The following is a 24,780-nucleotide window of genomic DNA, read 5'->3' on the forward strand; positions in this document are numbered from 1 at the left end:
GAGGAGTGGTTTGGTGTAGTTAGCCTAAGGTTGTGACCTACTTTCCTTGTGTGCTTTATGCATGTGTGTATGTATACTGTGGATGCAAGATGATGGTAACATTGAGGGGATGCTACAGTGGTATTAGAGCGTGGCTTGCATCAAAAGCAGAGCTATGGAGATAGTTCTTGTGACAAAGAGGTATGTGTCATGTGCAAGATTTGCCATGGACATTCTCTGAGGTTAGTCCTGAAGGGCAACAGATAAAGGACTTAAGAATCAGTTAGAACCAGATTTTGGAGCAAAAGAGTGCAAAGCATGGAAAGTGTTGGACTAGGAACGGACCAGATGACCTGTCGGCTGCATGGAATGCTAGAAGAACCTGTCGGTGGCATGATGCGCTGTTGGCTGCATGAGAAGGCAGTTTGGGAAGTGATTTTCCAGTTTTGTGTCCAGCCGGCTGGCCGACCAGCAGTTGGCCAGCTCCCTATTTTGTCCAAAGGCCTATATAAGGCACTCAAGGCTCATTGTTGTATTCATTCACTCCCCCTTTGGCTGTGGGTCTAGACTAGGAGTATTTTGGTGTATTCCACCTTTTTATAAAGGCAGCCTATGGCTGTAGATTAGGGGTAACTTTTTGTACCATATTAATATACTGAATTTCCAGCTCTCTCTCTTTCTCTACTCTCCCTTCTGTCTGCGTTTTCGCATCAGCATGTTCTCAGTGGTGTTTAGGGCTGAAAGAAGACCCCCAGAGCTTCCGCGTGTTACATTGGTATCAGAGCATTAGGCTCAGCAAAGCTAAACACTGATTCAGTCCCATATGAAGGTGTACAGGTCCAAGGTACAGGAAAGTGCACGGATACGAAGCCAGGCAAGGAACACAAGATCGGGAAGAGCTCCCCGGAGGTTTGTTGGTGGTGTTCCACAAAGCCAGAGGGGATGGCAGTCCTGTGAGCCAGATAGGTTCTCGGGCAACGGTCCCAAGGGAGGATTATCCTCCAAGGGGTGGAGTGAGTGCCAGACTCAGTTCTCAAGAATGAAGACCAAGACGGTGTTCAGAGTCAGGGCAGGAACGGATTGGGGACTGGATGGAACAGATGCATAGATATTATTCAGAGTTAGAGTGGTTTTGGAGATCAGGCTGGGTTTTCAGTGAAAAGGGTTGCCAGAGAATCGAGATGGATGGGATGACAGAGGGACTCAGGGAACAGAATGGGATGAAGACAGTCATCCAAGAACAGGTTGGAATCCCGTCATCAAGTTTAGCAAAGGGGGATGTCATGTGCAAGATTTGCCATGGACATTCTCTGAGGCTAGTCCTGAAGGGCTGTCACGACCCTGTGTTTTTCTCTGGACAGCATGCAGGTGTGCACGGGGACATGGTGGATAGTGTGAATGGCATCAAATTGGAGTTAAAAAGGAAGCCCATGTGTGGACAACCCCAAGTGTGAAGGGGGCAAAGATACTTTAATTTAAAAAGGTTCTATAACCTCTGGTGGGCAAAAAAATTAAAGTTATAAAGGTTTTAAAACCTTGGGAGGCCCCTAGGCAATTTTTAGAGGCTACTCTACTTTTGGGAGGGGGCACGCCTCTTTCTTTCTCTCTTGCTTTTTGGAGAGGGTGCAACTTCTCATGCGTGGAAGAGAGGAGAAGTCGACTGCATATGTTGGCTGCGCACAGAAGAGCCCGTGCAGATCTGTACGGTTGCTGTAGGTACAGCATACGGATGCTGTAGGTGCAGCGTACGGCTGTTGCAGGTACAGTGTACGGATACTGCAGGTATAGTGTACGGAAGCTGCAGGTCAGGTGGCTGCAGTTACAGATTCAGGCAATGCAAGTTACAGATTCAGGCGATGCAGGGTAGGTGTACAATTGTAGGTACAGCTGTACGACTGCAGGTACAGGTGTACAACTGCATGCAGAGGTGTACGGACAGGTACAGCTGGTACAGGCGGTTGCTGTACGACAGCTAATACAGGAGGCAGCTGCACACTATTTGGTACGGGTGGCTGCTGGTGTTGACCTGTTCGGATAAGTGGCTGCAGGTGTGTGCTTTTTGGAGGACGCCGTGTTTTTTGCAGAAAGGAGGGGCTGGTTTTTCATGAACATAGACATCATGTCGATGGCGTTCAACTGATGGAACTTTCAGCTTCTCTTTGCTTTGGTTCGGGACTGTTTATGGGCTGTTTTTGGTTGGTTGCAAATTCAGCTATGTACTTAGGTTTCCGGCTGCAAGTACAGGTCAATTGAAAGTGTTTCTTGGCATGGGAGTGAAGCAAGCTCGCATGGCTGCGTGCTCATGGAGCAGATTGTTTTCTTCTTGCTAGAAAGGAACAGAGGGACCTACAGTTATGGGCATCTCTATGTTCCCAGATGTTTCATGAGGGAACAGGTAACTAGATGTATGCTGTTGTTGGCACTGTTGTTGAATGGTGCCATGAATGGTTCTGTGTGGAAACATGACAGAAGTTTCAAAAGGGAAACATGCCTAAGGGTTTCATGTGGAAACAGGTCGTAGGTTTCTCGAGGAAACATGTTTTTGGGTTTCTTCAGGAGATAGGTCACATGCAGGCAGAATGTACAGGAATGGACACATGTTTGGTACAGCCTTGCTACTGATTGGGCAGGGGACAGGGAATCCATGACAGAGATGGATAGTACCCTTGGAAGGTAGAGAGGGTTGGTACAGGTGTGTCGACTGTATGGTATGCTGTGCTGTGATGCGAGTTCTCTTTTGAGAGACAGTTTGGGAGTCTGTGTTGTGATGCAGAAGCACTGGATGTGTCAGGGTGTGATGCTGTTCATAGGGTGAGAGGCTATGGATGGTTGTGGTAGCCCTGATCATGGGAGAAAGCTTCTGTATGCAGACTCAATGTATGGGAGTGTTTTGATGTGAACAATGGCTGGACTTGTTTGTGGATGCCGAGTGGACAAGAAGCCATGATGCAGGTCCTTTGCAGGCTTCAGGGGTTCTACTGAGACGGCTGAGTTTCCAGCCTTATTGTAATCAAAGCTCTTAAAATCAATTAAAGAAATACCGCAAGGGGCGCCACTGCGTTTTGGGGCCAATCGGTGTCCGTGTACTGTTTGCAGGAGCACTCTAGCTCCCCCTGTTTGTTTTCCTTTTCTAGGTCCTCAATGGCGTTGAAGTGTTTTATGTGCGAGTGTTTGTTTCACCGCCCGTCAGGCCGGTTTCAAGGTTCCGTTGTCGGGACACATCGTCGACTTTCTCAAGGAGGCGAGCCCGTGGTTGTCACATCAAAAGCTTCAACATGAGGAAAGTGAAAAGGAAGTGCAAGAGACAGTGCAGGGTTGTGTGTCTTTGCCTATATGAGGTGAAGAGCAAGAGCTGAAGATGAAGCTCAGGAGAAAAGACACCAAGAACAAGAAGTAGTTGGCCAGGAGAACAAGAAGCAGTTGAAGTGTTATGGTGCAAAACTTTCGACAGTTTGTCATCGGTCGTATCTTCATAGAGGCTTCATGGGTTCGGAAGACAGTTTCTTTCTATGTTTAGCAGTGGTGATCTACTATGCTTCATCGAGGACTTGTGCTTACCACTTGGGTGGAGTGCAAGCAGGTTTTGGGTGCCTGAGGATGTATCAGATGAGGCTCAGACGGAAGTGGAGGAACTTGACGAGGTTCTTATTCCCGAGCAGATACTGGCACATAAGGAAAGAAAGGTACAGGGTAAAGTTTCTCGTCGCTATCCTGTGAAGTTCAAGAGCTGTTCACTGATGGATGCGAAGTGGATGGAGGAGGTTCACTGATGGATGCGAAGTGGATGGAGGAGGGTGACTTAGCAGATTCACCTCAGGATTTGCAGCTTTATCTTGATGCCTTTGAGTTAGAGTCGACTCTTGTTACGACTCATTCAGGTTCAGCAGAGCATAGGTCTGGAGCATTGCCTGATGCTCAAGAGGGGGGTAGCACCTCCGCTCCCTTGTTATTACAGACAGGCTCATTTGTTATCTAGGAGTCGCTTGGTGACATCTTTGTATTCACCCGAAGGTACTGGAGGCTGACAGTACATCTGCTTATGGGACTTCTATGATCTTGTGTTCTAGACACATGAGATGGTAAAGTTGAGTATGGTTCACAGTTTGCCGCACCTTGAACTATAACTGCAACTATGGATAACTCTATGGAGGGCATAAGTCTTGCGAGCAGTCCTAGAGTTGGTTTGGTTCATATATGGATTGAACTCTATTTGTGCATGTATGCATACACTTTTTGAGGTAGAGGTATTTTTGTATTCTGGTGCCATTGGATCCTGGTACCATTGAGAATACATTGGGAAATACTCTGGATTGTGTGGTGTACTGCATGTATGTTGGTATGATACATCAAGTGCTTTATTATGTTCATGGATACACCACTGGGTGTGACTCCTGCGGGATGGCCATGAAACATATGTGGGAAAGTACTTAGTGGATGTAGTGTTTGGATGCATTGAGTGCTTGCATATGCTCATGTTGTACCATCAGTTGTGGGTCCTGCGGGATGCCCATGGGCGTAAGGCTTGCGAGCAGCCCTTAGACTGTTACTTTAGAGTAGGTAAAGCATCTTGAGGAGCATATTGTTTGCGAATGCATATATGTGTCATGCATATGTTTGTCATATGTAGAATGATGCATGGTTTTGTTTTTGGCTAACACAGTAAACGTGTTTCCATTTGATTTTAGACTTCTGTTTGCTGTAGGTTCTGAAGGAACAAGCAAGAGGCGTTTGTCACTTTGACGTGACTGATTGTTTTATCACCTAGATGCATTGGAGGGCCATTGCTTTTGTCATATGGGGTGTCTTTGCTCATAAGATGCTTTACTGTGCCATTGAGTTCAATCGAGGACGCTTGCCAAATTTTCAAGAGGGGGGTATGTCACGACCCTGTGTTTTTCTCTGGACAGTATGCAGGTGTGCACGGATGGTGGACAGTGTGAATGGCATCAGATTGGAGTTAAAAAGGAAGCCCATGTGTGGACAACCCCGTGTGAAGAGGGCAAAGATACTTTAATTTAAAAAGGTTCTATAACCTTTGGTGGGCAAAAAAATTAAAGTTATAAAGGTTTTAAAACCTTGGGAGGCCCCTAGGCAATTTTTAGAGGCTACTCTACTTTTGGGAGGGGGCACGCCTCTTTCTTTCTCACTTGCTTTTTGGAGAGGGTGCAACTTCTCATGCGTGGAAGAGAGGAGAAGTCGACTGCATATGTTGGCTGCGCACAGAAGAGCCCGTGAAGATCTGTACGGCTGCTGCAGGTACAGCGTACGGATGCTGTAGGTGCAGTGTACGACTGCTGTAGGTACAGTGCACGAATACTGCAGGTACAGTGTACGGAAGCTGCAGGTCAGGTGGCTGCAGTTACAGATTCAGGCGGCGCAGGGCAGGTGTACGACTGCAGGTAGTAGGTACAGCTGTACGACTACAGGTACAGGTGTACAACTGCATGCAGAGGTGTACGGACAGGTACAGCTGGTGCAGGCGGCTGCTGTACGACAGCTAATACAGGAGGCAGCTGCACACTATTTGGTACGGGGTGGTTGCTGGTGTTGACCTGTTCGGATAGGTGACTGCAGGTGTGTGCTTTTTGGAGGACGCCGTGTTTTTGCAGAAAGGAGGGGCTGGTTTTTCATGAACATAGACATCATGTCGATGGCGTTCAACTGATGGAACTTTCAGCTTCTCTTTGCTTTGGTTCGGGACTGTTTATGGGCTGTTTTTGGTTGGTTGCAAATTCAGCTATGTACTTGGGTTTCCGGCTGCAAGTACAAGTCAATTGAAAGTGTTTCTTGGCATGGGAGTGAAGCAAGCTCGCATGGCTGCGTGCTCATGGAGCAGATTGTTTTCTTCCTGCTAGAAAGGAACAGAGGGACCTACAGTTATGGGCATCTCTATGTTGCCAGATGTTTCATGAGGGAACAGGTAACTAGATGTATGCTGTTGTTGGCACTGTTGTTGAATGGTGCCATGAATGGTTCTGTGTGGAAACATGACAGAAGTTTCAAAAGGGAACCAGGCCTAAGGGTTTCATGTGGAAACAGGTCGTAGGTTTCTCGAGGAAACATGTTTTTGGGTTTCTTCAGGAGATAGGTCACATGCAGGCAGAATGTACAGGAATGGACACATGTTTGGTACAGCCTTGCTACTGATTGGGCAGGGGACAGGGAATCCATGACAGAGATGGATAGTACCCTTGGAAGGTAGAGAGGGTTGGTATAGGTGTGTCGACTGTATGGTATGCTGTGCTGTGATGCGAGTTCTCTTTTGAGAGACAGTTTGGGAGTCTGTGTTGTGATGCAGAAGCACTGGATGTGTCAGGGTGTGATGCTGTTCATAGGGTGAGAAGCTATGGATGGTTGTGGTAGCCCTGATCATGGGAGAAAGCTTCTGTATGCAGACTCAATGTATGGGAGTGTTTTGATGTGAACAATGGCTGGACTTGTTTGTGGATGCCGAGTGGACAAGAAGCCATGATGCAGGTCCTTTGCAGGCTTCAGGGGTTCTACTGAGACGGCTGAGTTTCCAGCCTTATTGTAATCAAAGCTCTTAAAATCAATTAAAGAAATACCGCAAGGGGCGCCACTGCGTTTTGGGGCCAATTGGTGTCTGTGTACTGTTTGCAGGAGCACTCTAGCTCCCCCTGTTTGTTTTCCTTTTCTAGGTCCTCAATGGCGTTGAAGTGTTTTATGTGCGAGTGTTTGTTTCACCGCCCGTCAGGCCGGTTTCAAGGGCAACAGATAAAGAAGGACTTAAGAATCAGTTAGAACCAGATTTGGAGCAAAAGAGTGTAAAGCATGGAAAGTGTTGGACTAGGAATGGACCAAATGACCTGTCGGTTGCATGAAATGCTAGAAGAACCTGTCGGTGGCATGATGCGCTGTCGACTGCATGAGAAGGCAGTTTGGGAAGTGATTTTCTAGTTTTGTGTCCAGCCGGCTGGCCGACCAGTAGTCGGCCAGTCGGCCAGCTCCCTATTTTGTTCAAAGGCCTATATAAGGCACTCAAGGCTCATTGTTGTATTCATTCACTCCCCCTTTGGGTGTGGGTCTAGACTAGGAGTATTTTGGTGTATTCCACCTTTTTATGAAGGCAGCCTATGGTTGTAGATTAGGGGTAACTTTTTGTATCATATTAATATACTGAATTTCCAGCTATCTCTCTCTCTCTCTCTCTCTCTCTACTCTCCCTTCTGTCTGTGTTTTTGCATCAGCATGTTCTCAGTGGTGTTTAGGGCTGAAAGAAGACCCCCAGAGCTTCCGTGTGTTACAGTATGAATAGAATTGATTGGCGAAGTAACTCTACTTCTTGTTATAGAGAAGATGTTTTCAACTCCTCTAGGAGGAGAAGGGAAAGGATAGCAACTTTTGGTTAGTGTTTGTGGTGCTTGTAGGAGGACGAAAGAAAGCATAGGGTAAACAAGTGCTTGGCCTCATCTGAGGCCGGCGCTTTAGCAGTCAGCTCCAGTAGCCTCCGAGGAGCCGCTTTGTTAGCCTCTGATCTGGAATCCCATGGTCAGTCTGCCTAGTGGTCACATGCTTGGGGCTTGATTGCACGTATCGTGTGGGAAGCTTTGAGCATGGGCCCCGCTAGGTCACTTGCAGATTGGCTTACATTCAAACAGTTGCCCTCAGAGGCCCAGGAGAGGTCTTAGCTGCCCTCAGAGGCCCAGAAGAGAGGCCTTAGTGTGATCTGCGGTAGAGATAGACTTAGCCTCGACATCGACTTCTCCATCCCTCCGCAGTAGTTGGCCTCGATATCGGACCCACCTTCCTTGCAGTGATTGGGAGTGTTCACCACGCACGATATACCCTCGAGAGTTCATGGCGTGCTCCATGGTAACTTTAATTTTATAAGCCAATGTGTTCACACGTTTAAAAGAAGGGTTGGATATTTTCTAGTGTGGGTGCCCATAGTATTAAATAGGCATTAAGGTTTTATAACCTTTGGAAAAGGTCTTGCATGAAATATTTTAGTATTATTTCCCACGTGGGTGGCTGGCTGCATTTTTCTCTCCATCGCCTACTATCTTCTTTCCTCTCTCCATCGCTTTGCTCTACCTGAATTGTATCTGACTGCCCTGTACCTGAATTGTACGTGGCAGGTTGTATCTGCACATATGTGAAGTACCTGATGTACATGTTGCAAGTACAGTACTTGAATTGTACCTGGCTGATTGTGCCTGCATATGTGTGAAGTACTTGATGTACCAGATTATACTTGCTACAAATTGTACCTACTGTACTTGAATTGTACTTGCTGTACCAGGTGCCTCATGTTTCTTATTTGTGTAGATGTAAAATTTGTTAAATTAAGCTCAGAGATTTCTTTAAGTTGTGCAGAGCAGGAACAAAGTATGCTTAGGAAGCTTTCCTAGTGTGGTTAGGTTTTTCTTGTGTGGTGGTGCTAACCGCGTCCTTAGAGCTTCTGAGAGCCAGTGAAGGTTAGACACACTAAGGAATTTGGGAGCAAAGCTTATTTGGGAAAACCAAGCCATGTTCCCTCCGCAGTGTATCCCTTGGCCTGTGTTAGTATGGGTGTGCTTGTTGGTGCACGGTTCCGGAAGACCAGTGAAAGGCAGGTGTGCACCCAGTGAAGGTGGGAATGTGCTTGTTATTTGAGACTTCTCCGACCAACACAACTTTATCGACTTGAACTAATTTGTTTGAGTTGTATTCACTCTTTGTGTGGAGAAATCTAGCCTATTTGGCCCGTGACACTTGTACATATAAATACTCCAAGAAATACAAATGTATGGAGGGAGGGACCGGCCCTTTCCGGCCCCAGTGCTGGTGTCATGTGTATTTTGGTATTTCCAGTATTTATGTTGCTAATGTTGTTTCCATTGTTAAGTTTAGTTAAGTGTTCTAAATGAGTGTATATTGTCTTCTGATTTGTAGGCCTTCTGTAGGGAGCGGTTACATTGGTATCAGAGTCCAATTGTCTCTCTTTCTCAAGAGAAGACACGGAGTTTTGAGATCGGAAGCAAGTCCGGACACTTGACTCAATGGACAGCTAGTATTCAAGAATCCACCTCATTTGAAGTAGAGGGACCCAACATCTCAACGGTTGAGATCTTTTATACACAAGGAAGAGGTATCAGTCACTTCTCGCTATGCATCTACTCCTCATGGGACATGAGGCAACAAGTATGTGCATGTTGGAGCTAGTGGGCGACATGATGGCCTTGTGGATTCAAATAAGGTATATCATGGAGTGGTCGGCATGGAAGCCGAAAGACTTTGCCCATTGAGTTGTCTCGTGGTGAGACATTGCATCATTTGGGGAGGTCACATGCATCGGGGCCACAGGTTCTTAATGCAAATGCCACCGTGCCTCTTGAAACATCTTTGATTGCCCATGAAGCCCATGTAGAGAGGGCTGCCTTGTTGGATAAGGGGAAGAGAAAAAGAGAAGAACATGTACCACATCCCAAGAAGCTCAAGGAGTTCAAGGCAGGGGACAAGTCCGTGAAATTTGATGCCTTTCATGGAGAGTATGATGTCTCTAAGGTGCTAGCTTTTGTGGCACAGTTTGACATTGCTTTTAGTGATGAGGACTTCTCTGAGAAGTCCAAAATTCGTCATGCAGGCATGTTCTTGAAGGGGACAGCTGCCCATTGGTGGATCACTGAAAAGACCACCAAAAATTCCATTTGCACTTGGAAAGAGTTTAAGGACAGATTTTATGTCTAATTTTTTACTACTAATGTGGAGCAAACTCTCACCCCAAAGTGAGATAGACTTGAGCAAAAAGACTATGAAAGTGTGCTGTCACAAAATTTCTTACAGCTTCTATTTTTCTACTGTTCATGTATGGCATGTGGAGCCTCACATGACATACATGTATGGCTGGTGTAGCCTAACATGGTGTGTCTGTGTGGCATATGGAGCCTAACATGACAGTACATGTATGGTTGGTGTAGCCTGACATGATAGTACATGTGTGGCTTGTGGGGCCTGACATGGTGTACATGTATGGCCGTGGAGCCTTACATGATGGAAAGTCTCTGGGACTAGTTATCTTGGAGATCTTTTGTATTTATGTTCTGAGAAGGTTCCGGAAGGATCATGAGTCCAACTGAGCTTGGCTCATGCCCAAAACCTCTGTCTTTTCCTACCTATTAGAGATTAGCTCCTGGACTGAGCATGCACATGTCTTGCACATGACATACCCCTCTGCTAAACTTGATGACGGGATTCTAACCTCTGACCATGGATGATTGTCATCATTCCCTTGTCTCCTCATGGATTTCCAAACATGTCATCCTTGCCTTCTTGGTAACCTTTTCACTAAAAACCTTGCTCGGTCTCCAAATTCACTCCAAGATCTGTGCATTTCTTCCATCTTGTCTCCTAGCCCTTCATGCCTTGTCCTTGAACACTTTCTTTGGTCTTCTTTTCTTGAGTATTAAGTCTGGCACTCTCACTCCACCCCTTGGAGGATCATCCTCCCTTGGAACCGTTGCCTGAAAGCCTTTCCTAGTATGGCCCAAGTGGCATCCGACTCACAAGACTGCCATTCCCCTTGGGTCTTGGGAAACACCACCAACCAACCTCCTGGGAACTTCTTCCATGTCTTGTGTTACTCTCCTTGGACTGTGCACCTTCATCTGGGACACCATCAGTGTGTAGTCTTGTTAAGCTTGATGCTGATACAATGTTGCTTGGTCACTATACCACCAAAAGATCAAGACACGGGCGATGGTTTCATTCATGCGCAATGCAGTAAGGGTGGATGGGGCATTGACAACAACACAATCTCAGAACCAGCTTGAAGCTCTAATACCAATGTCACATGCGGAAGCTATGGTCTCTTCTTTCAGCCCTAAACACCATCCTGGAACAACTTGATGCAAAACGCAAGCAAGAGAGCATAGTTGTTTCTCGTATCGGTACGAACCCATTCGTACCCTACGGTTTGTACGGTACGATACCGTACAATATCGCATGGTACGATATCGTACAATATCGTACGGTACGAGTTTTTTTCCCCCCTCCCCTAATTTTTTTTTTGAAAAAAAAATCCAAATGCTTTAAAAAAATATAGAAACCCTGCTCAACGAAGATCCCAAACGCTCGCAATACTTCGCAACTTTCGTGTCCACTCAATATTCCATATGGATTTTTTGAGAGACCTAAAAAATCTGGCAGGGTAGACTGATAGTGTACACTTGATTGGTAGGATGAGAGAATCTTGCTACATCACTTGGAGATCCCTGGTATAGGTAGGCTAGACAGTTAGATTCTCAAGTTATGTACGAGGGAGAAGATTTGGACATGGCCATTTTGATCTAGAAAGGAGTCCCTAAACCTATCACCCTAGATGCACTGCTTGTATTTGTGCAAGGACGGTCCCTTAGTCATAAACGCTACACTTAGAGACCTTTGGTATTGCATTACCCATCCAGGTTGTTTTTTGGAGACAATCGGGAGATCCAACTGGGAGAGACACATATCCATGTTCTGGTTCCTCAAGCACTATAGACTCCTCCCCTCCCAACCTTCCCTCACATTCAAGCTTGAAGCTCCATAGGTTGTAAGCGTAAAAAAAAAAAACCGTATTTTATCGTACGGTTTTCAAAAATTTCATAACGTACCAAAAGTTCTTGTACGGTATCGTATTTTCGTACCGTGACAACTATGCAAGAGAGATGGAGAGGAGAGAGAGATAGGTGAGTTTCAGTATATTCATATAGTACAAAAAGGAAGTACAATCTTGGAAAGCCTTTGGTTGCTCCTCAAAAGGTTTTCTGACTCCATGAAGTCCCATCCTCCTGATGCAGCTCTTGAAGGACTGAATGACTCAACAATTAACTTAGCATAGCCTTTTATAGGCTCGTTTGTTGCAAGAGACGTGGCCAACCTGCTGTCGGCCACAGCAGAATACTCTACACGACTTGAACATTGTGTCGGCCAGCACTGTGGCTGTAATCGGCAGGCTCTTGTTCCCTTCCGGGACTCTCTTGCACCCAACTGAGCCTGGCCTTGCCCAAAACCTTTGTCTTTTCCTACTGTCTATCAAAGATTAGCTTGCAGATGGAGCATGCACATGTCTTGCACATCATAGAAGGTGATCTTGTTGGTCTTGTAAGCCTTGCGCAGATCAATGCGCGTGTGCCAAGGCTTTCCAAGCAATACATCACAACCATTCAAAGGCGCTACAAGAAAGTTTTCATGATCCACATAGCCTTGAATGTGTATGTGCAACTTGCCAATAATTGCCATAACCTACACTTCTCTACCAACAAAGGCAGCCCTTGCTGCTTCAATTTGAGGACCCATGTCTCCTACTTCAATACCCAAAGTAGCTGCCATTTGTGTAGATATAAAGTTCTAAGTTGCACAATCATCAGACATGAACAAAGTGGGCTAATCCTTAAGCTGTCCCCAAGCTTTACGTATGACCTTGTCTTTGCTATCATGTGAAGTGTTGCATTGCGCATCCGGAACCATATGCACATTGGGCTTTGGTGCATTCATATTATCACGCTTCTTTTTGTTCGGGCATGCTTTTGCAATATGCTTAGTATTGCCACAAGTAAAGCATTTCCCCTCGCTCATATACTGCTCTTTCTGTTGAGCAGTGAGACCATAGTCTTTCACTTTGAAGGGACGCTTCTTGATAGACTTATTTTCAGCCTTTGGACCATTTTTATCTTGGTTTTGGTATTTTTTAAGTGGCTGTCTACTATTTTGCAGGTTTTGGGCAGTCCTTTCTTTGCCTTGGAATGAGGGTTTAGTCTTATTGGATTGACTTAACTCGAGTTCCAATGAATTGGGGGAAGTCGCGGCTGCTATTAGTTGCGCCTTTGGAACATGCATAAATGGAGACACCTCCAAAACTTTGCATATATGCATTCATCGTTTCCCCTTCATTCTGCTTTACCCAATCCCACTTCATTGGGAGGCAAGAACTAGACATAAAACCTCTGCTTGAACTCTTTCCATGATCTAATAGGATTCAGGGAGAGCTTCTCAGTAAGCCACCAATGAGAAGCAGTATCTTTTGTGAACATGCTTACATGTTGGATCATGGATTTCTGAGTGAAATTCTCGTCACTAAAAGCAATATCAAACTTAGCAATAAAAGCAAGTGCCTCTGATGCATCATATTTTCCATGATATGTATCAAACTTAACAGATTTGTCTCGAGCTTTGAAGTCATGAGACTTTGATGCATTAGTCTACATCTCAACATCTTTTCCTATATGCATCATTTTGGAAACAAAAGGGGATGCATTAGGCATAGAAACATGTGCCCTGTAAGCATGAGGCAAGGCTGGCCCTTCAACACACATTGGTGCATTTTCATCCATAACTTCTCCCTCACAAGCGCTCTCGAGAGCATGAGTAGCATGAGAGATACGCGGAATACTTGCACCAACAGAAAATTGCAGCCCATGTTGCATGTGTTGTGCATAGTGCATGCACATTTTCAGCAAGCAATGGCATTTTACATACATTTTGACCACTGTCATAAACATTGCATCTGTCACGGGCTAGTTCATATACTAACCAAGAAATTGGCTTGCATCATCATGTTGGTTGGCATTGGTTCAAATGAACCTCATTTTCTAATATGCTCCAATGTGACTCGACGACATTCTTGCACCTTGCACATGAACAACGGGTTCTTCTTTGTTAACTCTGGACCTCATGAAGTTGCCGATGGTTCCTCTCTAATCACACGAGGATTCATCCTTTTAGACATATGTTCTTGTTCAATCACCTATGGGAATACCAAGACATGTGGGATGGTTGCCTTTTCTGCATAGGTATCCTCGGTACGAGCCAAGTATGCAATTGTTGCATCCCTCGGCTGCATGTGCAACTCTTGGGCTATCATTGCTATTGCATGATCCATAAAAGATTCAACATTCTTGGCCTTCAAACGATCATGTACCAATGGATGCTGGCGGTAGAGCATCAATTCTTCTTGTTGTGCATAAAGAAGAGCCTACATACGAGTAAGTTTAGCCCTTAAGGCTAAACTTATGGATGCTGGCGGTAGAGCATCAATTCTTCTTGTTGTGCATACAGAAGAGCGTGCATACGAGTAAGTTTAGCCCTTAAGGCTATGGACTCTTCTTCTTGCGTTTTCTCTTCACCACGGGACGACTGGCCTACATGTTCATGTTCCCTGGTATGCACCACATGAGTTTGCTCTTCTTGTAAAGCATTGGAGGCATGCATATCATTGTCTCCGCCTCTTGTGTTGGCATCTTCAACATTCACTGTATGGCTGTCCATAATGTTCTAAGTGTAGAGATAGCTAGTGTTCGCGGTGATCGTCTTTCACAATGGAAGTGAAAGAGAACCGTATGCTTTGATACCAATGTAATTTCACCGGTTGGTATGGAATGCTTGGTTGAACACAATTCTAATCAATATGCTTAAATGCACCAAGATTTAATGGACAACAAGCACAATGCAAAGTGTAATTTGTTGAAGACAAGAGACATACAATGAGACAGAACGGCCGCCCCCTCCCTCAAATAATGTCCACCCACTTGAGTGGGCCCCGGGTGTGTACGAAAAAAAAAAGTACATAGTGTCATGGGCATTTTTGACCAGATTTCCATACCAATGCATATGAATACAATATTGCAAACAATATGGCTGTTGGTGAAGATATGCAAATTAGCACGTAGGACAAGAGAACATTACATAGGGTATGTGAACATGGAGTCCTACTCCTCCTCTTGTTACTTGCTTCCATAATTGAGCATTAAAGGTTACCAATTGCAAGTAGAGTTGATATCAATGGAAGTCTTTGCGATGAAAGCGTCTAGAATGTTGAAATCTTCAATTTGTCGAGATCCTTTGTGTGACAAAAGTCTTCAAGTGGATGCAAGGAACCCTAGGAAAGCTTCCCCTATGGTTCAACTTGAGAAAGGAAGGCTGAAATTGGGGTTTTCAGCCAGAAGACCAACAAATAAAAGGGTTGTTTTGCTGAATTCCACTCATTGGGAGTGTGTCGGAGGGTGAATACGACCTGGAACACTCTTGGAAGCTTGGAAAACACACTAGCAAGCTTGGATATAGTGTTGGGAAGGAGAAAGTGCAGAAAATACAGCCAAAAAGCCTCAGGAAGGGAGGCGTCCTCTGCTAGAGAGAGGAAGAAGAGAGATGATGAGATGTCCACCTTGGGTGTCAGGTAGAGAGGAAAAGTGAGTTGGGGTGCAAGTTGGGATGGACACATGGCTGGTTGCTCTCTTTGAACAAAGGGGATAAGGTCTGGGCATGGACATTGAGCTTTGTCCACCTCAGGACACTAGTGTGTGCAAACACAATGCTGGTCATAATTTAGATGTGAGTTTTGGTCGCCCAAAGCTTAATAAAGTGTGTACACACTCATGTATAAATTAATGCTGGTTCCTAAGGCTGGGTTTTTACAAATACTTACGACTTGTGACATGCCACATAACAATGTCAACAGACAGTTTGACATGCACGGTTCACGGGTGGGCATCCCCTCACCCAGAACTACACATTGGCCAAGCAAGTGTGAAAACAACATGCAAATTCAATTTGTAGGCAAGTACATAAAGATGCTATGCAATGCAACATTGGTATGGACAATCCCCATTCATGAGACTATTCCAAAGTGGACGTGTTCCAGGCAAGTACACGAGGTACCAGACCGAATGGAACACCAATCCTCTAGGCATTTTTGGGCATGCACACAAAGACACAAGTCCCAACGGAAAGCCAAGTCCACAGTATCACAAGATTGGCATCAATCCCCGGCATATGCAATGGCCATGGACGACAGTCCAGTGTATGTACATAATGAGAAAGCACGGCTGGACCAGTTGGGTGACCAAATGGTGACATCACTAAGCCAGTTCTGTGCTCGGGAAGACTTGCTATTTACAGGTTCCAAGAATGGGAGATATATCCATTGCATAATGCATATGCACGCATCTTTGCCTGATTGAAACTGTTTTCGCGTGACTTGTTTTCGTGTGACTGCATGTTATGACGTACGTGCACCTGTACCTGATTGCTGTAGCCACCATTGTACCCAATTGTGTAGATGCAGGACTTGTTGTAGCTGTCAACTGCACCTTGCTGTATCTGATTGTGTACTTGCAAGTACTTACTGAAACCTTAATTGTACCTGCAAGTACTTGCTGAAACCTTACTGTACTAGCAAGTACATGCTGAAAAACCTAATGTACCGACAAGTATGTGTAGAAAACCCTACTGTACCTACAAGTACCTGCTGAATATCAACCTATATCTATAGTACCAGATGTATGTATTGCGAATTGACACTCTTACGTGTTCCCCTTGTTGCCGTACAGGTCCCGACTGTGTAGCTCTGTACCTGCTGTGCCCGATTGTGTACTTGTTGCCATATAGTACTGGACTGTGCACCTTTGTACCAGCTGTACCTGACTATACCTGCTGCAGCCGCCTGTACCAGCTGTACCCAACTACATCTGCTGTACTTGCTGTGAATTTGCAGCACCCAACTGCACCTGTACCTGATTGCTGTAGCTGCCGTTGTACCCGAGTAGATGTACTTGTTGTAGCCGCCAACTGCACCTTGCTGTTTCCGACTGTGTACTTGCAAGTACTTACTGAAACCTTATTGTACCTACAAGTACTTGCTGAAACCTTACTGTACTAGCAAATATGTGCTGAAAAACCTAATGTACCGGCAAGTACGTGTAGAAAACCCTATTGTACTTACAAGTACCTGGGAGGGCAAAGGACCAGATGTATGACAGATCAAAGCAAAACAACATAGCATGAAATGGGTGAGTGAGTGCATATATGATGGTGTGAAAATATGTACAAGAGGTCCTCTGATGTGAGGAGACTCTGAGAAGAAGACTAGTGTAGAAGCAAAGACGATGTCGGAGTTGAAGCACGGTCGGTGACGAAGGCTCGCGTAGATGTGAGGCAAAGGCACTCTGTGAGGTGGTTGGTGTCAAAGGCTCGCGTCGGTGGATGGAGAGGCACTCCGAGGTGGTAGTAGGCAGCGGAAGATGAAGTGATGCAGACTTTGGTGACAAGGGTGCTCTGGTACTTGAAGGGTGATGAAGAGCAGAGAGGTCTGCCGTCCTGAGTGGTGCAGGCTCTGGTAACGAGGGTGCTGCAATACCTGAGTGGTGGTGAGGAGCGGAGAGGGTTGCCGTCCCGAGTGGTGTGATGGTGAGCAAAGAGTTGGCTGCTGTCCCAAGGTAAACTGTAGAAGAAAAACGATAAAATACTGTAGCAGAGAGTGGGCTGCTGTCCCAAGATATGTACTGATGATAAAACGCTGAGGTGCCGTATTGTGTCGCAGAGAGGGCTGCTGTCCCATGAACTGAAGATAAAAATGAGGAGGTGTAAGTAGCAGAGAGGGTTGCTGTCCCATGAGCTGAAGATAAAAACGCTGAGGTGCTGTATTAATGTAGCAGAGAGGGCTGCTGTCCCATGAGCTGGGATAAAACGTTGGTATGTTGGGGCAGAGAGCCGATGATGATGAAGCAGATGTTGTGCAGGCGATGGTAGCAGCAACACCAGCAGATGTGGTATCTGATGTGTCTATGAAGTGGTACAGAATGATGTGGTGATGAGGCTATACTATATATAGTAAGGGGGGCTGCTGGTCGGTCCAGTGAAAGGGCAGTTGGGCAGCAGCAGGACACATAAAAGATGAATAAAATCTAATAAATCCAGTAAAATCCCCTTTTGAGGGCTAAAAGGTGGGGCTGTACGCATTGTTCGAACCTCTGCTGGCACCCTTCTATTGTGTTGTGCGTCTCTATCTTCACCTGGAAATTGTTGTGCCACCAGCTTTTGCCGCCTGCACCACCAGCTTATGCCACCTGTGATCAACGTTGTTGTTGCCGTCTTTGATGAGCTGCGCTGCAGCCGCCTGTGCCATCGTATCAGTGCTTGCTCACTGCCTGAGTGCTATTGCCACCAGTCGCCTGTGCAGCCAGCGCCAAACACTAGCACCAGCGCCGCCTGTGCCATCATCCGCTTGTTGTGCTTTAGCCAGCCGCTTGCCGACGCTTGAGGTTGCCAGTTGTCTGAAGAGCTGCCGAGATCCGTCATCTGCCACCTGGCAGAGCTGCCAACACCATCCTTCATTCGTCAAGTACCCGTCGGTTATTGCACAACCTTGTTGGGGGCCATAATTATTCCAGGATTGGGCAACTACCTTACAAGTGAACATCTTATACCTCGTTGACTTCTCATATTCTCCGTGTGACCAATTTATGAGCTTGGAGATCATTGGATACTAGATTTGGACTTGGGTATTGGTACTAGCCTAGTGAGAGATACTTCTGGACCATCCCCGTGGTGTGCTTAGCATAAAAAATCTTCTGTCTTGACATCGACTCTGACCTGGATTTCTACATCATCGACATATTTGTTTGATTTTAATCCCGTGGATTGTTCTTGAATAAATTCTTGAAAGGGGACGGGGCCTGCTCCCTCTCTCTATCTCTATCTCTTGGAAAAGTGGTTGAATTTGTCACGGCACGCACTGCTAGGCTTACAGCTGCCACCACACATGCTACATGTCCAACACAGTTACAAGTTTTCCTGAAGTCACTTACACACATCACTGCTTACATAAGACATTAAGAAACTGCTCCCATGTACAAAGAACCCTTACACACTGAGCGGTTGTTCACACACTAGAACCGCTTTATTTAAGGCCTAATTCACACACTTATACAAATACCCCTTTTGCATTGAATTTTCCCAACAAGTCCCTTGCCAACAAGGTGTTAGTCCACATGACCCTTGTTGAAATCCCTAGAAAAATCCTCTTTCAGTCACAAAATTCCTCATTGCTTCTGTTTCATACTGTACATGTGTGGCATGTGGAGCCTGACATGGTGTGACAGTACATGTATGGCTTGTGGAGCCTGACATGGTGTGTTTTTCTCGAGACTAGCTATCCTGATGATTACATGTACTTATGTTTTGGAAAGAGTCCGGAAGGATTTTGGATCCTTGAACACTTTACCTGGTTGATACAACTGAGTAGATGGGTGTTTCTTCTAATCTAGTTGCACTCATGTGTGTGCGTGACCTTAATTTTATATTTGAATGACTTGTCTTGTTTGCCTGGACAATTCTTGAGATTACTGCCTATGTTGTCCATGGGGCCGGGGATGCCCGGGCACCTTGTGGATGTGTATATGCACACCTCTGTTTTGGACTAACAGGTGGTCTACATGTGTTTAATAGGTGGTAAGTGTCCCTGAAAACTCAATTTATAGCTTCATGTTTTGACATGCTAATATTTATTGATGTAGGTCCACATTCACATATAAGTGACCGGGCAAACTTATAAGTTGTACACACTGGACACGACTATTTTAATACACGTGGTGGCCAAAGGACGAGCACTGGACATATTTTGGATTGTTTGCTTGTAGGTGCCTCCCTCTGGACCTCTAGATATTTTTGGTGGAGAAGCTCTAAAATTGGAGGTGGAAGCTGGTTGCATGCTTTCTAGGTGGCTGGTGTGTGCTGATTGACTTGTCTTGGAGAGCAAGAACTGCTGGCTGTCGCGATAAAAACTCTTCGGAGTGCTGGTCGATTGGGATCAGAGCCTTCTTTGTGCTGGCTGGCTGCTATGAGACATCAAAAGCTGTTGTACGACTTTTCTTGGTGGTGCCAGAGGGCTGGTCAACTTGGGGCTGTTTCCTGTGTGCTGGCCGACTCCTTCTGGCATGAAGAGATTGCTGGCCGACTCCTGCTGGGAGCTTTGAGGGCTGGTCGACTGCTGGTTCAGCCTCCTTGAGGTTGGTCGATTTGCTTTGTGGGCTTGGCAGGGTTGGAGATAACCTTATGGGGCTGTCCTGGGCTGATGTGGGAATGCTGTGGGCTGTCCATGGCTGTCCTACATGTGCTCTAAGCTGGGAAAGCTCTCCCGTTTTTGCGAAGGAACACCGAATTCAGCATATGTTTTGTTACTGTTTTCATCTTGTACTGGAAGAATAAGGTGCTAGCCAGTGGAGAATCGCTGGGCACCCACAAGGCTGTATCTGAAGCAGACTCCTTCTTGGTAATCTAACCATAAAGAGGGGGGGGGGGGTGTCAGCCCATCTTCTAGCCCTTAGTGTGGTGTATTGTGCAGAGTTGTCTTCTTCTCTCTCTTCACTGCTCCAATTCATAGATTTGGGGCTTTCATGAGCTAGAATTGCAAGTAAAAGCTATAATTACAAGTGTAGAGCTAAGATAACGAGAGTGAGGCCACTTGTCTCACTTTGATCCGTTGTCTTGCCACATGTCCCAATTTAAGAGATGGTTCCTTCCATAAACTTCATCTCTAAAAATATCTCAACTTTTCTATCAAAGGTGCTTCAACAAGTCCCCCCATTTGCCTAGCTTATGGACATAATGATGCGAATGGAGTTTCCATTGGGGGTTGTCCAAAAATTAGTGACCCTCCTAGATTTTTAGAGTGTGATCCTTTGTATTCCACCTTATTAGAAATGTATGTGAGCACACCATGTAGAACCTTTTTTTAATAGAAGCTCTCTCTCGAGTCCTTAGGAGCTCACTGTACATGCTTTCAACTTGATACTTGAGCTCCAATGTCCATTTTTGTATTGGTTAATCCCCCACTCCCAAAGCTTGTACTTTCCAAATATTTAGATGTCTTGGAGTCCACCAGACCCCTTTCATGCCCAGGGTGGTGACATCCTTCCGAGCTTCTTAAAAGTTGTTGGCAACTTTAAGCTTCAAGCCATATATCCAAAATATAATCATGCCCTATCAAGTGGGCGAGATGAGATAGTCTCAAAAATCCAATATAATTGAAAGAATCCATGCGTCACGTACATAGCCGTGGACATGGCTAATCCTCATCATCGATCACTAATCCCAAAGTTGGCGTCTCCCTCAAGGACCAGGTCATCAGGCAGTCATTCATAGGACATCATGTAGAAGGTCTAAAGTCTCTATTTTGGGCAGGCCATGGAATATGTAAAGACATATAGACATCTTTTTGTACCATAGTAATAGACTGAATACCAACAGCTCATCTCTCTCTATCTTATCATTGCGTTAAGCATCAACATGTTCCTGATTAAGTAGGCTTATGGCTGTGGATTAGTACAGCAAGGCTTCCACGTATGCAACATTGGTATGAGGGCATGAGGCTCAGCCCAACTAAGCACTAGTAGTCCCAAGGAGGTGCACAGATCCATATGAAGAATGCAGCCAGGTTAGAGCGGGTCAGGCATCAGGCAACGCCAAAGGAAGGCAGCTTTGGGAGTATATGCTCAAAGGGTTGAGCAACAGGCAGGGTCATCTCCGTAGAAGAAGACCATGGATGCGTTAAGGGAAAGGGCATTGAAGGCATGGGGACAACAATGGAACAGATGCACAGTTCGTAGGTACATAACATATCTCCCTTGCAGCTGCCTTCTAAGCACGATTGGAGGGTGAGTGTAGATCGATTGGGGCAGTTTTGACAGCCCAACAGGGCACGTGGAGATGCGTGCACCAATGGATGGGACACAAGTTGGGGTCATTATGAACGTGTTTAATGATTTTTTGGATGACATTTTTGGGTTGGAAAAAAAGTGCTGGCCGACCAACATACGAACAAGACATCAGATGGCTATTTATAGGCAGATTCAGGACATTCAGAGGGAGATGAGCAAAGGAGGAGCAAGTGTCTGTAGTGCTTGATTTCCTTGGCAGCACCTTTTGTATGCATGCAGCTAGGTTGCACATCATGCACGTACCAGATCCAAGTGTAGATTTGTGAGAGTTATTGTATACATTCATGTTTTGACAATATACAGTAGTTTAGGTCTCGTTGGTCATTTTCTATTGTGTGTTTGCGGATTTGATTAGTCCCTCTCTTTCCAAGTGCCTGCTCCTGTTTTCGATCTTCTGCCGCCCTGTACTCTTCTACCTTGCTCTCTTCCGGGTTCCCAGCTGTTCACGTTTGTTCTTCATTTGTCTATGCAAGCAACCATTCATTCCCAGCTGCGGTCTTCCACCCTACCCTCTTCCGGGTTCCCAGCTGTTCACATTTGTTCTTCATTCGGCTTTGCAAGCAGTCATTCGTCCTCTCCTGCCAAACGACTCCATCGCAGCCGCTTCAACTACTATGATCAAGGCCGCCCACTTTTACCCATTTTCGGAAAGCTCTCGTCGTCTGAAATTGCCTCTCTTAAGGCTACCAGTAAAAGGGGGATCTGAGAAAGATACATACACACGTGTGAGTTTTGAAAAATGTTGGGTTTCCGATTCCTGAGGTTTTTCCCTCCACAAGACAACCTTTTGAATCAGAATGTCAAAAACCTTGAAATGAGAACAACGTTGTTTTTTGTGATTATGATTGCCATGTAAAAGTACAATTAAGGTGCAAGGATGTACTAACTACATGTTGGGGTTAGAAGGCTACTTTTCCATATGCTTTATGCTCATGAATTTATGTAATCTAGAAACAAGTCTTATAACTTTTATCTTCTGGTTAGGACTCTTTCATTGTTCTTATACATTTCTGTAAGGCTTCAAAATTTGACTTACTCATGTTGCCACCTCTTTTTCAAGCAACTCTTTGTCACATGAAGGTTTTTTGGTGCTCAATATCAAAAGCCTTTGCAGTATTGCTGACACATATTTCCTCCTCTCCTTTGGTGTTCAGGAAATTCATCATTGTTCAATTGCTCACAATGACCATTTCAAACTTTTGACAATGTCCTTTGCATGCATAATTGCTTTTGTGAATGCATGTGGCTTTTATTATTGAAGCACTATTTTTAATGTGATGATGGCCTGCCATTAGCAACATTTTAGATTGGAATAATGAGGCATATTCAGACAATACTACCATACTTTCTGCTCAAACGATGCTACCATAATTTTTTTTACTAATTTACAAATGCTGGTATAAACAGGTATATTTTGCTGGTGTGGGCCATATAAAAAATATACGAGCAGCTCTTCGTAGGGGTAAGCTGTTGAAATGCACTAGATGCACAAGGCCTGGTGCAACAATTGGTTGTCGAATTGAACGATGTCCTCGTACATATCACCTGGTTGGTACCATCTTGTGGGTTTTGCTGTGTATTTTATAATCATTGTGACAAATTAATTTTCTCACTTTGTGCTGTTAGGGGTGTAATCAGAAGCTCTTTGTATCACTTGTCAATATTATTAGTTTGACAGGGCATGGGGAGCCGAGGTCATTGAAAGAAAATGCAAACACCTCTGGCAAGGGGTTGCCTACTTCCTGTCTATGTTGTATGTATATTTATTTGGCAGCTTTCTTAGCTTTTTGGTTTAGTAGGTATCATCCACGAGATATCATGTTTGAAGAATGCAAAATGCTGCATACTAATATAAACTGCCTACTACGTAATGGATGATGAATACTCCATGAGCAGCTAACACAGATAAGCCTTGTCTATGCCAAGCAACCCGAGGATCTATGCTTAAATAGACTGCAGAATAATCCCGAGCATCCTGGATGAGCTAATGTCCATAGGTTGTACGGGTGTGGTGGAACATGATTGTGATGATAGCGTCATGCCAACATTAAAACCAGAATCACTTAATGCAGCAGTAAACAAAAAGCATACGGGTAAGGTTGAGAAACTACAAACAGCACATACCTCCCAATGTATGTGAGAAAGGTTAAGGTTGAGAATATGCTTTAAGGCTGAGAAACAAGAAGCATATGGTGTAAGGCTGAGAAACAAGAAGCATACGGTGTAAGGTTGAGAAACTACAAACAGCACATGCCTGTTTGTGAACACATAGAGAGCGGGTGGCTAAAAGTCTAAACGTAAGCTGAACTATGCTATTATGGATCAGGGGTGGTATGGCTGAATTTGAAATGAGGCTGGTTGAAGTTTATGCCGGGTTTGGAGTAGGATGGCTGCCAAATGAAGGCTGAGAATGCTTGAAAAATTCAGGCAACCGTGGAACTCCTTGTTTGGGCATGCATCCTACCTACTGTTCTTATTTTGCAAATAGTGGATCTAAATGAACCATTTGTATTGGAAATGGATGCTAGTAATTTTGCTGTAGGAGCAATATTATTGCAAAAGGGAAGGTCAGCTGCATTTGAAAGTAAAAAGTTGGACAAAGCTCAAAGTAACTATTCAACTTGTGAAAAAGAACTATTTACAATTGTGAATACTCTTAAAAAGTGGCGTCATTATTTGAATGGTGTCAATTTTGAAGTATTGTTTGACCATGAAAGTCTTAAATGGTTAAGTACTCAAAGGAGTTAAAAGGTAGGAATGCTAGATGGACTGAAATCCTACAAGAGTTTGATTTTCAAATCAGATATAGAAAAGGAAAATTTAATGTCGTGGTAGATGCTCTTATGATAAATGAGTTGAGTTTTACTCAACTAGAAAGTGAGTTGCTGGCTCACTTAAAAGGAAAATGTGCTAATGATCCTAGCTATTAAGTAGTTTGGAATTACTTGATTAAAAAAGATAACTCTCAAATAGACAGTAAAGAAAATGTGGTTGCAAGTGATAAAAGGGTGTCACTTAAAAAAGATAGTGATTCAAAGGAATCACTTAAAGAAGGGTCAATAAGTGAAAAAGATCGTTGGAAAATTTTTTTCATCGATAATGTGTACTTATTATATAAAGGTCACATTTTTGTACCCAAAGAAGAAAATATTCGTGAAAATATTTTATTAGAATGTCATGACAATCCAAGTGTGTGGCACTCGGGAATTTCTAAGACCTATGCACTTGTTAAAAGACAGTTTTATTGGGTAGGTTTAAAGAAGGACGTCCAGAATTATGTTATAAAATGTCCTAAGTGTCAAGTCAATAAAGGTGAGTGCCTAAAAGT

General features: G+C 44.7%; 2 protein-coding genes across 3 annotated transcripts in view; both read left to right on the forward strand.

Moving 5' to 3' along the window:
- Positions 1 to 24,780, forward strand: part of LOC147611812 (uncharacterized) — a 39,056-nt gene that overhangs the window by 3,347 nt on the left and 10,929 nt on the right. For both annotated transcript variants that reach the window (XM_086783656.1, XM_086783657.1), the window contains exon 2: positions 22,860 to 23,000. In XM_086783656.1, coding sequence (XP_086639782.1) covers positions 22,860 to 23,000 — 141 coding nt within the window. The remainder of the gene's footprint in view (positions 1 to 22,859; positions 23,001 to 24,780) is intronic.
- LOC147611813 (uncharacterized) lies at positions 3,388 to 4,378 on the forward strand. The gene is made up of 2 exons (XM_086784208.1): positions 3,388 to 3,708; positions 3,741 to 4,378. The coding sequence occupies exons 1-2, from the start codon at positions 3,489 to 3,491 to the stop codon at positions 3,953 to 3,955; spliced, it is 435 nt and encodes a 144-aa protein (XP_086640334.1). The 5' UTR covers positions 3,388 to 3,488; the 3' UTR covers positions 3,956 to 4,378.

Source organism: Cibotium barometz, chromosome 46 (genome assembly GCF_041138505.1).
Source record: "Cibotium barometz isolate CiBa-2024 chromosome 46, ASM4113850v1, whole genome shotgun sequence".
Lineage (NCBI taxonomy): Eukaryota > Viridiplantae > Streptophyta > Polypodiopsida > Cyatheales > Cibotiaceae > Cibotium > Cibotium barometz.

What these genes read in the sequence shown, in the direction of transcription:
- LOC147611813 (XM_086784208.1), top strand. Translation starts at nt 3,489, where the DNA reads ATGTTTAGCAGTGGTGATCTACTATGCTTCATCGAGGACTTGTGCTTA. An exon ending in TCCTGTGAAGTTCAAGAGCT is followed by an intron (nt 3,709 to 3,740) that starts GTTCACTGATGG and finishes TGGATGGAGGAG; the next exon opens with GTTCACTGATGGATGCGAAG.